This window comes from Acipenser ruthenus, chromosome 1 (assembly GCF_902713425.1).
Source record: "Acipenser ruthenus chromosome 1, fAciRut3.2 maternal haplotype, whole genome shotgun sequence".
NCBI classification, from domain to species: domain Eukaryota; kingdom Metazoa; phylum Chordata; class Actinopteri; order Acipenseriformes; family Acipenseridae; genus Acipenser; species Acipenser ruthenus.
The window spans coordinates 44,630,640-44,647,486 of NC_081189.1; the positions used below are offsets into that span (position 1 = coordinate 44,630,640).

The 16,847-nt window shown below is 43.1% G+C and overlaps 1 protein-coding gene across 1 annotated transcript; it reads left to right on the top strand.

The window, feature by feature from the left end:
- Positions 1-1,511: 1,511 nt before the first annotated feature.
- LOC131709054 (uncharacterized) lies at positions 1,512-16,004 on the top strand. The gene is made up of 12 exons (XM_059011033.1): positions 1,512-1,686; positions 1,923-2,015; positions 3,284-3,406; positions 12,163-12,255; positions 12,832-12,892; positions 13,110-13,186; positions 13,541-13,669; positions 14,025-14,222; positions 14,697-14,863; positions 15,141-15,262; positions 15,528-15,601; positions 15,906-16,004. The coding sequence occupies exons 1-12, from the start codon at positions 1,681-1,683 to the stop codon at positions 16,002-16,004; spliced, it is 1,242 nt and encodes a 413-aa protein (XP_058867016.1). The 5' UTR covers positions 1,512-1,680.
- The last annotated feature ends 843 nt before the right edge of the window (positions 16,005-16,847 follow it).

The following is a 16,847-nucleotide window of genomic DNA, read 5'->3' on the forward strand; positions in this document are numbered from 1 at the left end:
TGTTATCTTTTTGTATTTGTTTTTTTGAAAGAGTAATTTGCATTTATCTATGTATGTATTTATGTAACACCTGCAAGGTCACGGAAGCGGACAAACGCACCACAATCCTGCCTTTAATTAAAAAATATCACAAGACGTATCAAGTGTTGAATATAAAAGTACTAATGTAGCCTGACTACGCCAGTTCAGTGCGATAAGGCAGCAAACAAATTAAAGATCCTTTAGGTTCTTTCTATTCCGATAACAGATCTAAAAATGAAGGAACAAGGTCACCAAGAAAATCACAGATACATTTTAGCAGACGTTTGTTTATTGTAAACTTCCAATAGCAACTCATGGTTTAAAACGGTACTGGTATAATAAGACAATTCCATTAACCTATTAACAGGTAGCAAGATTTCAAACAATTAAACAAGGTTCACATTAATAAGGCCATGTATTAAAGTGCAAATGCAACAACGCTGCTACCCAGCAATAAAGTGGAGATACACATTCAAAGACACAGTAAAACTGTCATAATAAAAACAATAACAACGCGGTACAAAAGTACAAATACCCACACCACACACACCCACACCACACACACACACACACACACACACAATATGTCCGTGCAGGGGAGGGAACACACAGAGAGAGAAACCAGCATCACAATATAGCCTATTCTGTGCACTTTTTAAACTCCAATCGATTACCAAATAGGCTAAAAACACTTGGGCCATTCGCACTCATTATTCCACAACGGCATACCATCAGCCCAATACTTATTGTCAGGATGCTCCATTTACTGGTCCGTTTCAGTCTCTCTCACTCGTTGTTCCCCGCTCCAAACACTGCGTTCCCACTCCTGCACAGACATACAAACCCCAGGATGGCCATCCCGTTTGTGAAAACATGTGCTATTTATATTCAGGTGCGTAAATTGATCAATAATTCAATTACTAGGTGCTCAACAAGGCAAACATAGGGAAGTGGGTGGAGCAGCCAACATAACGTGATACAAATCAATTATCAAAAAGTGCCAGACAACACAAAGCGTGTACTAATCAAATAATAAAATAATTTTATAAAAATAATAACATACAAGTGTAAAATACATTTGAACAGGGCATTTTTGACCCTGTTACATTTATTTATTACAATTCTGTTACATTTAGAACTGAAGAACAACTCCTGAACTCAACCAATTACCTTAACACAAAATAAAACAGTATTTGAGTAACTGCTATAAAAAACACCAGAATGATTGCAAAAAAGAGTTAAGGAACAGTAATGAAACTAAGAACATGTAATTAGAAGCTTTACAATTACAATAGAATTGGTTTTATATAGCTTTTTTATGAGTCATCATAAAGCGCTTCACAAACACATGCAAAACCCCTCATTAAAAAGGCATGTCTTTAACCTACTTTTGAAACACCCAGGTGAATCAGCCAGATGGATAGATTAAAAAATCTCAAGTCAGAAGCAAGATTGTAAAACCAATACTGGCAGGCAGACTAACGAAGCAAGGATGGGGCTAACATGATCTCACTTTAGTTCTCTTTAACAAATGGGCTGCAGAATTTTGAAGTAACTGAAGCCTTGAAATTGTTGAATCTGGAAGTCCTACAAACACAGAATTACAACAATGAACCAGTCCAGACAGATCCTTGCATTGTGATATTACTTTCTTCTACAATGCAGGTAAAGAAAGAGGAAGCAAAGGAAATTCAGTGATACTAAGATAATACATTCACCTGCTGCGGAGAAAGTAACAGAATTAAATTAATAGAGTGAGCATGAGAGAATGACAGAGTGTCCCACAGAGGGGAGATTTTGAAGATAAACGTTTTTCACAACATTATAAACAGGTTTAGCAACACAGGTTTCGGGTATTACTGTGCCTTCTTTTGTGTATTTTAACAAAGTCCCTTTCACAGGTAGCAAAAGATATGCAGTTGATGAAGACTAAGCATCTGAATATCCTCCAGGAGCTGGAAGATAACTGCCACATTGCAGCTAAAGAGAACCAGGTGATTTCTAATGCCTTGTTTCCACAACCATTTTTCCACGTATCTGGACTATACTCTTTGAAAGCAATTATTTTTCCGAATTCATTCAAGCACCAACTTGCCTAAAAGGAGAGGTGTGTTTACATTTGAGGTAAAATCCAAAACCTGCACAGAGAAACGAAGCAAAGCGGTGGTTCAGGCAGGACACTCACTTTTAATCAATCAGTCAAATCAAACTTATTAAGTGTCGATAACCAGACAATTGTCAATCAAAATAGCAGTACCTTTTCGCTAACAACATAATTACTTGTCCAATGATCATCAGGGAAGCATTACCTCCCTGCTGCAAGTTAGAGCTTGCCTCCTCCTCCTCCTGTTTTTTGGCTTCGTCTAAGGGGGAGGGCAGCTATCCTGACCCTGCCCATGGCTTTCCTACAATTAGCCTCTCCACTTATCAGTGGAAAACATTATGAGCAGGGGTTCCCTAAGTTGAGGCCAAAGATGTATTACATGTTAAATATGTTATCCAAGAATGTATAATATGCATTAATGGGTTATCATGTCTAATCTGTAATGAATATTGTTCCCTGACTGAACATCAGTTATGTGATTGTCAACTTCAACATCAATTCGATTACACAAGCATGACATGGCATTGCGTGTATACATGTTTTAACACATCAGCCTCTTCAGCCTTATTGGCTTATCCCAGCCCCTCATTCCATAGCAGACTACACAGGATGGCTCTGGGGAACATGCATGCCTTTCATGCCAAAGGTTACACACCCTTCACAGAGTGTATTTACAACCATTAGTTCATCATCAAACAAACTACTCCCTTGAAGCTTATGAAGATTAGTTGAAATGTGCTAATCATTGTTCTCTTTTCCACAGTTTGCATTGCTATTCTTGCCCATATTTGAGGCTGCTTGCTAAAACTGGTGTAACTTTAACTTTTTTCAGACAGAAAGGCAAGTGGCTTTTGACAGTTGTGTTTTTATTTTCATTAAACAACTACCATCAAAACCAGTTGTTCAGCAACATTTGCCAAGAGTTAGAAAACATAAAAATCACCTGCTTCAATTCACCATGAATACTGATAACTGTATGAGTGAAATACATTTGTCTAACAAATGTAAAACTGTGTATTTTCTTTGTACAGATCAGTATTAAATACTGGATGATACCTACAGCTTTTGCAAAACCAGGACGGGTTTCAATAGAAATTCAAGGCCTTCAGGTTCTTTCACTTTAAAACTCAAACCTTAATATTATGTTGTTGTCTTTAGGAGCAGACAGTCCAAGCTATAAGGGATCGTTACTATAACAAAATGAAGATGATATGGAAAACTGTAGAACTCTACCAGGACAAAATAGAAAAGAAGAACTACTACTTTGATGTGCTGATTAAGGTAAACTGTAAAATGCACCTGAATCTGTCTGAGCAGTTCTCTTCTGATCACAGTACATGATTTATCCTTCTGTTAATAATACAACTGTGCCACCTTGAGGTAAAATCATGATAAATAAGTAATTTTGAGGGCATACCTTACCATAAACTGACTAAATTCTCCCTTATGGAGTACAATGACACACACCATATTATAATAATAATAATAATAATAATAATAATAATAATAATAATAATACATGAATGAGAATATTCAACTGACCTAAATTGCGTCTGATCTGATTACCACTGCCTATACGTTTGTATATGCATTATTTCTGTTTGTGTTATAATCTGCAATTTGGCAATCTACTGCAATTTGGCTTTGGTCTTTATTTATTTTTTGGGCTTTGACTTTAACCAGTCATTCAGTGACATGTTGTAATGCGATGCTGTGAGTGGAAGCCTTTGTGACATCTCTGTTAATTCAGCCAGCTCATAGAGAAGTTATGGATCCATTGCTTTGCACAGCTTCATTACAAATGTGTTGAATACATCATATCAAACAAAAGGGGTTCATATTGCAGTGAATGATAGCTGGATGACTGGAACAGATACTTCTATCGTCATTTAAGGGGTAATAGTTCTCATATATCTGCCAGGAAATCATTGTATGGAAAGGCTGAGCAAACCATGGAAAGCGAAAGTGGAACTGATAAAAGTACCAAGTAATAACTATTAAATTGTATCTGGCCAAATCATTTCAGGGGGACAGATGGCTAGTCAGATAAATATATGATGTATATAAAAAGCCATCTTTTTTTACTTTATACTTGTGGGAGGATAGTGTTGTTGTCAAGGCTGGCGAGCGGCAGGAATAGCAGAGACAGTGATGGCAGACTGCAGTTCAGCACTTGCTGCACACTTATTAATACAAGAAACAAACAATGATTCAAACAAGCAAATAAGGCTATCTCAGTGCAGGACAGAGCTCACAGCCTGTTCCTCCCAGTTCCCTTTCAATTCGAAGATGACCACCAACTAATACTTTTGGGATATGCCTGCCTTAGGTAGGTATTTGTGGAGAATTTTATGTCAAAGCTGCCGATAGGCCCCTTCGTGGAATGACATCCTCGTTCGCTCCTGCCGAGGGAATAAGTAGTCATTCCACAGAGCTCACTTCCTCTTTTGCCTCTCACCTATGGTAAGGTACGCTTCTGTGTCACTAACCAGAGTGTGTTTTTCGGAAAAAGCTCTTCGGAGTCGACTGCAATTCCCTTGCATTCATGCTGAGGGCTAGCTTGCCGCTCTCGTGGAATCAGCGGCTCCATTTTGAGTGTCTTTTTCCTTCTTCTTATTTTGCTTTGCTTGTGTCGCAGACCATATTTTCTCGGCTGTCCATAGTATGAGTGTGGCTGTGCAGTATGTGCATTTGTTGTCTTTCAGTCTACACCTCCAGGGAGAACACCATGCCTCCGCCGGGGCTCGGCTTGCCACCCTGTCATTGAGTGACTCTGCTGGCTGTCGTTTGTGCAGCTTGGGCAATAACATAAAAAAATAAAAAAGTAAAGCAGTCAGTCAGCCTTGTGTTCCTCCATCGGGGCTGTGCTTTAGCCTGCCCCGCTGTCGAGTTGTCGGCTTCCTCAGCCCACCCACTTTGGTGCTTTGGGCCTTCAAAAAAAAAAAAAAAAGAAAGTGTGTTCTTTCTTCTGCTCTGTTCATTTTCAGACTAACTGAGCTCTCGCAGCTTCAGCCTGTGTGTCTCCCCTGGTGCATGCTGAGCGCTGACCAGGTGGTTGACTACACGTGGTTAGGTTAGGCACCGCTGTATTAGCTGCCCCGGTGATTCGGTACCTCGGTGCATGCTCAGCCCTTGGTATTTTGGTGCCTCGGTGTGCACAGTGCTCGGTGCATGCAGAGTTCACGGTACTTCAGTGCCTCGGTGCTCGGTGAGCTTGGTGCACTTGGTGCTCGGTGCAAACGGTGCTTTGGTGCCTCAACGTACATAGCTCCTCGGTGCTCGGTGTGCACAGCGCCCGGTGCACGTGGCGCTCGGTGCTTCGGTGCGCATAGCACTTCGGTGCGCATAGCACTTTGGTACGCGGTGCACCCGGTGTGCATGGCACGCGGTGCACCCGGTGTGCATGGCACTTGGTGCACTCAGTGTGCACGGGGCTCAGTGCACACGCCGCTTCGGTGCCTCGCTGTGCGTAGTGCCCGGTGCTCAGGACACATGATGTACTTTGTGCACGTGGTGCTTGGTATACTTGGCACGCATAGCACCTCGGTGCCTGGGACATGCTCAGCCCTTGGTACTTGGACACGCTCAGCCCTCGGTGCACACAGTGCACTTGCTGCACACGGTGCTTCGTGCACGCGCTGTGTACACCATACTTGGTGCACTCGGTACACACGATACTCGGTGCACTCGATAATCAGTACACAAGGCATTCGGCACGCTCAGTGCACACGGTGCACTCGCCGCGCACGGTGCTTGATACGCGTGGTACCCTCTGTGATTTGGTACCTCGGTACATGCAGTGCTTAGGCACCCCCGTGCTTACACTAAGTGCAAGACCATGTGCAGTGCCAGGATCATACCCAAGTTGGAATGTCTTGGTTCAATGCTTGTACGTCCTGCAGGGTGAACATGCCCCAGGAGGATGGGCATACATTGTGTTCATGGTGCTTTGGTGTCCAGCACACCACTTCAGCCCTAGGGGATGAGACGTTCTGCGACATCTGTGTGGTTTTCCAGCCCCAGGTGCTTCACAGAAGACTTAATAGGGCCATGGGGATCGAATGTTCATCCCCTATGACGAGCTGTCTGAGGCCCGAGGAGACCCAGTTCCCCCCCTCCTCCAACTGTCCCAGAGCCCCTCGCAGGGTTTCCCCTGCACGCAGGCTCAGTTGCCACCCTCTCGCAGCTGCTCCCTGTCTCCACAGACGGTGAAGAGGGTCAAACGATCAAGACATGTGGGGGACATCATGGACCTGAAGGCACATATGGCCCAGGTCCTGGAGCTGTTGGCACAGCTGCAGACTGCTGACACTCCGACCACGGTTCCGCCAGTGTCTGCCCCAATACCAGCCACTGTCTCCCCTAAGGTAGTTCAGGATGAGTTCGAATTGTCAGCACGGATGGCAGAGAAGGAGGATGCGCTCTCTATAGCGGCCTCCTGGAACAAGGACTCCTTCCCCACTGAAATGGAAGGAGAGGAACCTGCGCTCTCTAATGAGGCAGAGCCTAGCTCAGAGGTTGCCTCGGAAGCTAGCGCGTTTCCATTTTCGAGCTCCATGTCACCCCTGATTGGACGTGCTGCAAACTTTTTGCAGGTCCCTTGGGCGACAGCAGCTGAGCCACGCCGGTCTGTGTTCAGGACGCAGGCTGTGGCTCCTCACCCTCAGCCCTTCTCAGCATTCCCAGATTTCATGGAGGAGGTACGCTCCACCTGGGTAAGCGGCCCCGCTTGCTTCTTTAGAGGGCGCAGACAAGCTGGGCCTGTCAGGTTTTCCCCAGTAGACTCCAGCATTGCGGCATTGGCCAAGGCTCCATCGGTTGGGGGCTTGCCCAAGGACCCTGTGTGCTCGAACCCGCAATGCAGGGTCACGGAGATGCATTTAAAGCAGGCATACGCAGCTGAAGCACAGGTGACTCGCTTGGCGAATACAGCGAGTATCCTGACTGCCTATTTGGATGGCATACTACAGGATGCCCCACTCCCTGAGCCAGTGGCTTCCGAATTATGATCTCTGACCTTCAAGGGCAAGCTCTGGGCTGGAGCCTGGCAAGCCTGGTGGTGGCTTGCAGACAGCTATGGCTGTCACAGGTGAAGGTCCTTTTTGTGGATAAAATGACGCTGTTGGATGTGCCGATATATCCTCAGGGCATAATTTTGTGCCAGCAGTAGAGGAGATCGTACAGCGCTCTCATCGAGAATGTGAGGCATCTCAGCAAGTGGCTGCGCTGCTCCCTCCCCATTCTGCGGCACGGGGCAGGTCAAGCCGCTGGCAAGCTCCACAGGCATGCACAATAACCCGGATGGTCCCGATTCCCATGGCTCCGCTGAGAGACCTGATGCACTGTCTGCAAGCCACCACTGCAGCGGCCTCAGACCCACCTGTTTAAACAACATCAGCTGCAATACTGGTGCAATTGCACCTCAGACTCCTGTGTGCTTGCCACCATGCACACCGGTTACGCATGGGACCTCCTCCCTTTCGAGGGATCACGGTTACATCAGTGAACGACCCTCTCCAGGCTTTGGCACTCAGGCAAGAAATAGAGAAACTACTTTTCAAACAGGCCATCTGTCTCAAAGAGCGGGATTCTACTCGAGATACTTTCTGGTGCCAAAAAAGGATGGCGGCTTTTGTCCCATCCTAGATCTCAAACACTTCAATGGGTTCTTGAAGGAGAGGAGGTTCCAGATGGTCACGCATCACCACATCTTCCAATCTGTCCGGCTGAGCGATTGGTTTACAGCAGTGAAGGAGGCGTATTTTCATGTTCCTATCCGTCCAGTGCACAGGAAATATCTAATGCTTCGACTTTCAGGGGAGCGTATTCAAGTTTTCCATGCTGCCTTTCGGCCTCTCCTTAGCCCCGCTTCACCTTTTGCATGGATGCAATCCTTGCTCCCTTTCAGCTGCAAGAGATCAGGGTGTTGAATTACCTGGACGACTGGTTGATCAGTTCCCAGTCGCAGGAAGGAGTAGTGGCCCACACGGCGACAATGGCAAACCATCTAATGAGACTGGATCTCACTCTCAACGAGGCCAAGAGTCAATTAATACTGGTGCAGTGTATGGTCTCCGGCTGGATTCCCCCACCATGTGAGCCTATCTGTCGGACGACAGAGTAGAGGCTATTCAAAACTGTCCAGCCCTGTTTCAACAGGGGTCCACAGTGCAGCTACTGTTGTGTCAAAGACTATTGGATCTGATGGCTGCAGCCTCATCTGCTATACAACTGGGGTTACTGCGTATGTGCCCCATTCAAGCATGGCTCAATGCCTTTCGCCTACACCCCAAGCGAGACAGACACCATCGGCTGCTGGCTGCTCATGCTGGGAAGCCCTACGCTGGTGGAGACAAACCTCCCACCTACGCAAAGGTGTAGTGATGGAGGTGATACACAGCCGTCAAGTGGTGACGACAGACGCAATCAACCTGGGTTGGGGTGCGGTCTGGGCAGGCAGAGGAGTCATCGGGTCCTGGACGGGCCACTGGACATCCCTGCACATAAATACGCTGGAGCTCAGAGTGGTGCACCATGCACTCCAGCATTTCCTTCCTGTGCTCCAGAACAGGCTGTGCTCCTTATGTGCACCGACAACATGTCAGTAGTGGCGTATTTGAACCACCAGGATGGGCTTCGGTCCCCGCGGTTACATCGCGTAGCCTTTCGGCTGCTGATCTGGGCACAGAAGCATTTATTGTCCGTCCAAGCTGTTTACCTCCCCTGGAGTGGTGAACTGGGTGGCGGACCTCATCTCGAGGGATAGTCCTCACCCATCAGAATGGTGTCTCCACCTTCAGGTGGTGCAATGCATTTTGGATCGATTCGGGTAAGCCCAGGTCGATCTCTTTGCCTCAGCAGTGACGACTCATTGCCCCCTGTGGTTCTCCCTCCACAGTTGCGGAGGTCCATTAGGCGTTGACACCCTAGCCAACGAATCGCCCAATGCACTTTTATATCCTTTGCTGCCGACATCGCTGCTCCCTGCCTTTCTGGAAAAGGTCAGGAGAGAGAAAGCGACAGTTCTCCTGGTGGCCCCAAGATGGCCCAGGAAAATTTGTTTTTCAAACCTTTGCCAGCTGCTGCAGGGCCAGCACTGGGAGATCCCACTGCGCATGGATCTCCTCAGTCTGGCGCAAGGCAACCTCTGGCACCCAGAACCAGGCAGACTCCAGCTGTGGGTCTGGCCCCTGAATGGAACCATCTGTCCGCCTTAGGGCTCCCAGACGCAGTAGTCGGTACACTGCAGAACGCTAGTGCTCTCCCCGAGAGGAGTTTAAACGTGGTACTGGAGGCTCTTACTAAGGCCCCGTTTGAGCCTATACATTCCATATAGCTGAAATATTTCTCTATGAAGACAGCCTTTTTATTGGCCATCACCTCCACTAAGTGGGTCAGTGAGCTGCAGGCTCTGTCTGTGCACAGTTCCTGTATGCGTGTCTGGGATAATGGAAACAGGCTATTGTTATGCACGAACCCTGCGTTCCTACCCAAGGTGATTACGGCTTTCCACTTGAACCAGTCAGTGGAATTAGAGGTTTTCCACCTCCTCCCTTTGATTCGGAGGAGGATAGGAAACTGAATTCTCTCTGCCCGGTGAGGGCATTGAGAGAGTATATGGATAGGATGAAGGCGCTGTGTCATTCTGACCAGCTCTTCGTTTGCTATGGTGAAAGGACCCTAGGTCAAGCCCTCTCTAAACAGTGACTGGCCCACGGGATTGTGGACAGAGTATCGACTGCTTATAATAAGGCCGGCCTACCCCAACCGGGGAGGGTGGCTGCACATTCTACTAGAAGGGTGACCACATCATGGGCGCTCTTTCGAGGCACATCATTGACTGGTACTGCAGCTAGCTGGGCTACTCCGCATACATTCACCAGGTTCTACCGCATCAATGTGGTAGATCCCTGTGAAAGAGAATGATTCTTGATAATAAATCTCCCTCCCGACCTGTGAGGGCACTGTCTAAAGGGAACAGAGTGCCCTGGACTGGGTGGCCAGCCATCTAGAAAGGGGGCGGAGCTACGGTACACTAAATCATCGACCCATAAGGGATACGATGTGGCAGCAGCGGATTGGAGGAGCGGTTGCACTCGTTAACCAAGTGGTCATGATTGATGGTAGAAAAGGGGACGTACGAAATGATCTGTTCCTTTGTATGATTAAATGCTGAACTGGAAGGTGATCCCGTATTGATATCGTGAGTGTTTTGTTTGTTTTTGTCGTGTCTAAAGTATAACTTGTTTGTTGTTATTAGACGGCTAAACACGATCCGGAGCTGTCGGTAAAGGCCAGCACTTACCCGGACTACACTGCACCATTGTTCACGATTAACTGTATTTGCACCACGAGCACTATAACACTCACTGTGGACTTGATTGTGTTTGTGTTACATGTGGTGTTTAAAAATATCGGGACTATTATTTTGGGACCAACCCGTGGATTAAACAGAGCAACACACAACGCTGTACTGCCTGTTATCATTATTGTTTAACTGTTTTGTCATCAAACGTTGGATTACAAAAATAAAACACCATTGCACCTGGATTATCGTTGTCTGCCGCAGCACTCCTGCACCTGCACACTGTTAACCACTTTGCCACAATCCCTCTACGCCTTCATTAGGCACAAGGGTCCTTGAGGGTGCACGAGCACAACACCAACACTAGTTGGCGGTAGCGAGGCATCCCTCATATGCTGTCCGCTCACGCTCCCTCGCAAGGGCTCCGGTATACTTACAAAAGTATTGGTTAGCGGTCATCTTCGAATTGAAAGGGAATGTTAGGTTACTTACCGTAACCTTGGTTCCCTGAAAGAGAAGATGACCACTAAACCTTGTGAGGTCGTATCACTCACATTTGCGGGTTCGATGCAAAAGAGGAATCGAGCTCTGCGGAATGACTACTTATTCTCACGGCAGGCGGGACTGAGGACGTCATTCCACGGAGGGGACTATCGGCAGCTTTGACATAAAATGCTCAGCGAATACCTACCTAAGGCAGCGATATCCCAATAGTATTGGTTGGTGGTCATCTTCTCTTTCAGGGAACCAGGGTTACAGTAAGTAACCTAATGTTTTTTCTCTAAACTAAATAAGCCCCCAAACAAACCAACTGGCTCCTCATATATACAGGTGGCCAATCAATTAACCAATTTGGCAATGGCCACATTGCACACTTGTTTTTGCAGGGATGTGATTTTAAAACCATCCCTGCCAAACAAATTCTAAATAATAATAGTATTTACATCAGCCTTTGCCACAATACTGCACAGCTTACTTTTCTGCCTTTATTTGAACATGACTTTGGCCACATATGACTTATTTTATTTGTTTCTCTATTTTTTGTACGATTGTCAACAACAATCACAGCAAAAGTCAATTCTGTTTGTACTACCTTTCACAGCACTATACACAAAAAGCACTTTACACTAAATTATTATTATTATTATTATTATTTGTTTATTTAGCAGACACCTTTATCCAAGGCGACTTACAGAGACTAGGGTGTGTAAACTATGCATCAGCTGCAGAGTCACTTACAACTACGTCTCACCCGAAAGACGGAGCACAAGGAGGTTAGGTGACTTGCTCAGGGTCACACAATGAGTCAGTGGTTGAGGTGGGATTTGAACCGGGGACCGCCTGGTTACAAGCCCTTTTCTTTAACCACTGGACCACACAGCCTAAATAAGAACAATCAAAACACAAGTTACTAGTAAATGTGGGGTCCTATTCACAAAACTTTTAGGACTTTTTAAAGAAATGTTTTTAGAGTCCTTGCTTAATTGCTAACTGCAAAAAAATAAATACAATTTAATAATAATAAAAAAAAAAGAATAACTACAGGGAAGTCATTTTCATAAAACTACTAAATATGCACCTTCTTTAGTTCAATCCTACTAGAAGCAGACACACAGGTTCAGTAGGTTTTACTTATTTTGTTTAATTGTTTTATTGTTCACAATACATTTGTAAGAAATATAGTAAAATTTCATACTGTGACATACATTCTTTTTCTGATCCACTGGTGCAGAGTCTAAGAAATGAAAATGACCGGCTGAAGCAAGAAAAGGCTGCTCTGAATGCAAAGAATAAAACAGAGAATGACAAATGGGAAAAAGAAAAGGTAATGTACTTTTATGCAATAACATTTTAAATGTTGTCTGTTTGTGTATGTTTCATGTCCATTATTAAAACATTGTCATACAATTAACATAAAAAAAATATTCAAGATCTTATAATATTAAAAGAATATCTGGTTGTGAAATTACGTTTCACATCTGTATTATAAATGATTGGCTTATGAAATTGTGTGCAATTTAAAATTATTTTAAATCCTACTTTTCTCACTCAAAAGGCGATGCTTAAACAGATTCTCCCATTAAGTTCCGGAGCTGTCATTGTTTTTCAAAATGTGTGGTTAGGGAAAAAATTTTCATGTATAGGTACCAATAGCTATGTTCTCAATGACTTGTGGCACTGATTTCTAACTTCATAAATCACATAAAAAATCATATGAAGAGAACATAACATTATAAAAATGTAAAATAGTTCAAACATGTGCTTGGATAACAGTGGCACACTGTCCTATTTAATAAAGCCCCATGCTTTGTAGTAAAAGGTAAGTCGATGAGTATAAATTTCACTGCTCTTATGCAGATATGGTATTTCAAAGACATTAATCAAATCCTATACCTTACAGAACAAGATTCTGGAACTGTTTTCTAAAAAGTTAGACCTGCTTCATACACATCAGTCATCAAGTAAGTGAAAACAGTCACATTAATATCAGATATAGTTTTCTAAATCAGAAATAATTAAACATTTGTGGCTTGCAGTGTGTTCATTTTTAAAAACTTTTTTGAATGAAAGCTGGTGAACAGTTGAGGGGCTGAGGGTTACAGGGGCTTGGCTGTATCGTCATAAAATCATCCTGGTGGCTGCCGCATTCAACAATGGTTTAATCTTTATGTTTTGCAGCCCTCCAGGAGCTTCAGATGGCCAGACTGGAGCTAGGAAGAGTACAGGAGATGTTAAAACCCCCAGACAACCCACAGGTGAATAACAGTTCTTTAGGGACGGCCAGTATTGTCTCAGACAGCCCTGATATTGAAGTACAGCATGAAAGCACAGACCAGGAAGAAACCAACATCAAAGTAAATCTTTTTTGGACACATTTTCTTTTTATTACTTTATATTAATGTGGGGAAAAAAGCTAAATTCCCTCAGCTAATCCACAAGTCTAAGCAAAGTAGAAATGGAATGCCTGAAAAATCCCAGTTTCTGTTTGTCCCTACACACATGTTCAATCAAAGATACAGGAGCCAACCTTGTGTAGTTTCATTTCTAAGAGCTGTATTGCATGATAAGTGTTTACAGTATAGCTCATTATTATTTTTTTTTTTTATCAGAATAGTACAACTGATTCGACAAGACCCGATTTCATGCCAAATAGCAATGCAAAGAATAGGAGGGCTTCTGTCATATTTAATGGCACAGAGTCAACAGAGAGCCACAATCAACAGAACAGTTCATTGGAGGTAAATTATTTTAATGCAAAGACAAAACTTTTTTTTTTTTTTTTTTTAATTGAATATGATCAAATCCAAGATATAGGGTTTTGGAAGGTGCATACACCATTACAATTTATACAAAATAAAAAGAGTGGGTGATGAAGTATAGACTGTATTGCCTGTTCTAGAATGTAGCCATTTATTAAACTAAGCTATATGAATAAATTGTGTTTAGCTCTGTGTTTATTTTGTTTTTATTTTTTGTAGCAGTTTACTACTGTACTGTAAAAATGAATGCAGTATAAAAGTATATTCTCATAGTCAATATTAATGACGTGTGATATGTTTAGCTGTAAAAGTTTTATTTGGCAAACTTTTAAAGGTGCTGAGTGGAGAGGAAACTCATAAGGGCCATACAAAGGAAAAGCAGCTAGAGGGCGCTCAAGCACGGCTGGAGATCCTAAAGGGGACTCTGTACAAGAGGGAGAGGGAGATTACAGAGTTTCTTCAGAATGAAAATAACAGGGGGGGCAGTGGGCAATACCCTTGTGGAGCTTTGCTGAGGACTCTTGTAGAAAAGGTGAGACGGTGGTGTTGCTTGTTATGACGCACATGGATGACTCACCCCAAGGTTCACAAACTACTTTATTATTCCTGTTGCTTGCTTGCCTTACTTCACGGGTGATGCTTACAATTTACATAACAGTATATATTGCATCTCTATCCCAGAACCTCACTAATGTTTTTCTGTCAGGACCTCTACTCAGGGCCTCTGTAGCCTGCCTGAACATTAAATAGATCACGTTACTACATTGCTATTGTTCACACATACCCGTCTGGGCAGGAATCGAGGGTTACAATTCAGTGAAAATAACATAAGAAAAGTAATATACAGTTTTGCGCAGATATTTTTAAGTGTTTAATTGTTGGTATAAGGCCCCAGTGGAGTAATAGGGAGTTGATTAATTGTATTATAATTATTATGTTTCGCATTACAAAGAAACTATAAGCAATTCTAGAGACTTGTAATAATACCAGGTATGCTTCATTTCAGGCTCATGCTGTTTATTGTGAAGTGTCTGGAGCCAGACAGCTTGTTGACAGTAAGACAGAGGAGAACACTGTGACTTTGGCCAGTGCCAAGGAAAGCCTAGATAAGGCTCAGCGCAGTGTATTAAAATATGAAAAGGATAACAACAGAAAAATCACAGATTCAGATAGGTAATTTCATTTTCCATTTCTAGACTATCTAAAGCTTTACTGAGGGTATGTTGTTACTGTACCTTAAAAAGGACAGAATTTAGTTCTGGTATTCCTGTAATTGATGAGGCAACAAAGTGAATGTGGTGGTCTCAGACAAGTTTCAAATGAATAAAACACAGAGGCCCAAAATGTATTTAAAAACATTCTCCACTAAGGGATGCTCTAGTTCCTTTTTTATTTTTAACTGTGACTCCCTGTAGAACAAACATGTAATAAGATGTGTTTCTAATTACAGGGATCCGCTGGCTATTGACATTCACAGAAATCTTATGATGGCTGAGGTACACCTGAGAAAATCTGATATTGTGCAGGTTGCCTTGGAAAGCATTAGAAAAGGAACTGCACCCTCATGTTGTGGTAATTACTTTTTAAGTTTTGAGATAAGATAATCAGTGCCTTAAGGTTAATATCTTGTTAGTTTTCTCTTGTATTTTACAACATTATTAATAATTAGTAACAGTATCTCAAGTAGGTTTACAAGTGTCACCTTTCTACCACCAATAGAATACTAGAGGCACCATCTTTGTATTCTTTTCATTAGGCTCGAGTTTCAGACTTTATTTGAGATACAGTATTATAAACCAAACGGCAATTTGATGTTTCTCCAAATCCCTTATCACAGGAACCGATAGTATGTGGAAAATAGACCCAGACAATGGCATGCTGGATTATGAAATGAGTGATGAAACAAACCTTGTAAGTTGAAATCAGGTAACAATTTGTATCAAACAATAAGGATGTGTAATTTGAGGATACAGTTGTTCTGTAAGAGGAAAGGGCCTTATGCATTTTTTTTTTACAAAGAGATATTCTGTTGTGTAATTTCTACATAGCCTTGCATCATACAATGTGAATACTAAATTCACCATAAGTATGTAGTTTGGTGCAATTCACAAAGCAGGCTTTATGAAAACTTTTCATAAACTTTGAAAATGATTGTGATACTTTAATCAATGACTTGTTTAAAGTGATGTTTTTTTTTTTTTTTTTTTTATGGAAGCCTCCCGGAGATGAGATGGGAGAAAGTGCACATTTTGATTTAAAAAAAAAAAGAAGTTCATGGCAGATGCTTTTGTCACTACAGGCTGAGGTACAGTAGAAGTCAATAGATAATGCCTCATCTACTGCTTTACATTCCACTAGACTTCAGTTTATAATATTGCAGGAAGAAAAACATATTTGATCATACTGTAAGGAAGTTCTTTTACACTATCATTCTACATTCCTCGTAATTTGCAGTTTACCATGCCTACAGTTTTGCACTTATGATAGTTTACTGTACTGTAGTAAACCATGTGATGTTATATATACAGTACTGTGCAAAGGTTTTAGGCAGTTGTGAAAAAATTCTGTAAAGTAAGAATGCTTTCAAAAATAGACATGTTAATAGTTTATATTTATCAATTAACAAAATGCAAAGTGAGTGAACAGAAGAAAAATCTACATCAAATCAATATTTGGTGTGACCACCCTTTGCCTTCAAAACAGCATCAATTCTTCTAGGTACACTTGCACACAGTTTTTGAAGGAACTCGGCAGGTACGTTGGCCCAAACATCTTGGAGAACTAACCACAGTTCTTCTGTGGATTTAGGCAGCCTCAGTTGCTTCTCTCTCTTCATGTAATCCCAGACAGACTCGATGATGTTGAGATCAGGGCTCTGTGGGTGCCATACCATCACTTCCAGGACTCCTTGTTCTTCTTTACGCTGAAGATAGTCATGCTGCAGAATAAATTTGGGGCCAATCAGATGCCTCCCTGATGGTATTGCATGATGGATAAGTATCTGCCTGTACTTCTCAGCATTGAGGAGACCATTAATTCTGACCAAATCCCCATCTCCATTTGCAGAAATGCAGCCCCAAACTTGCAAGGAACCTCCACCATGCTTCACTGTTGCCTGCAGACACTCATTCGTGTACCGCTCTCCAGCCCTTCGGCG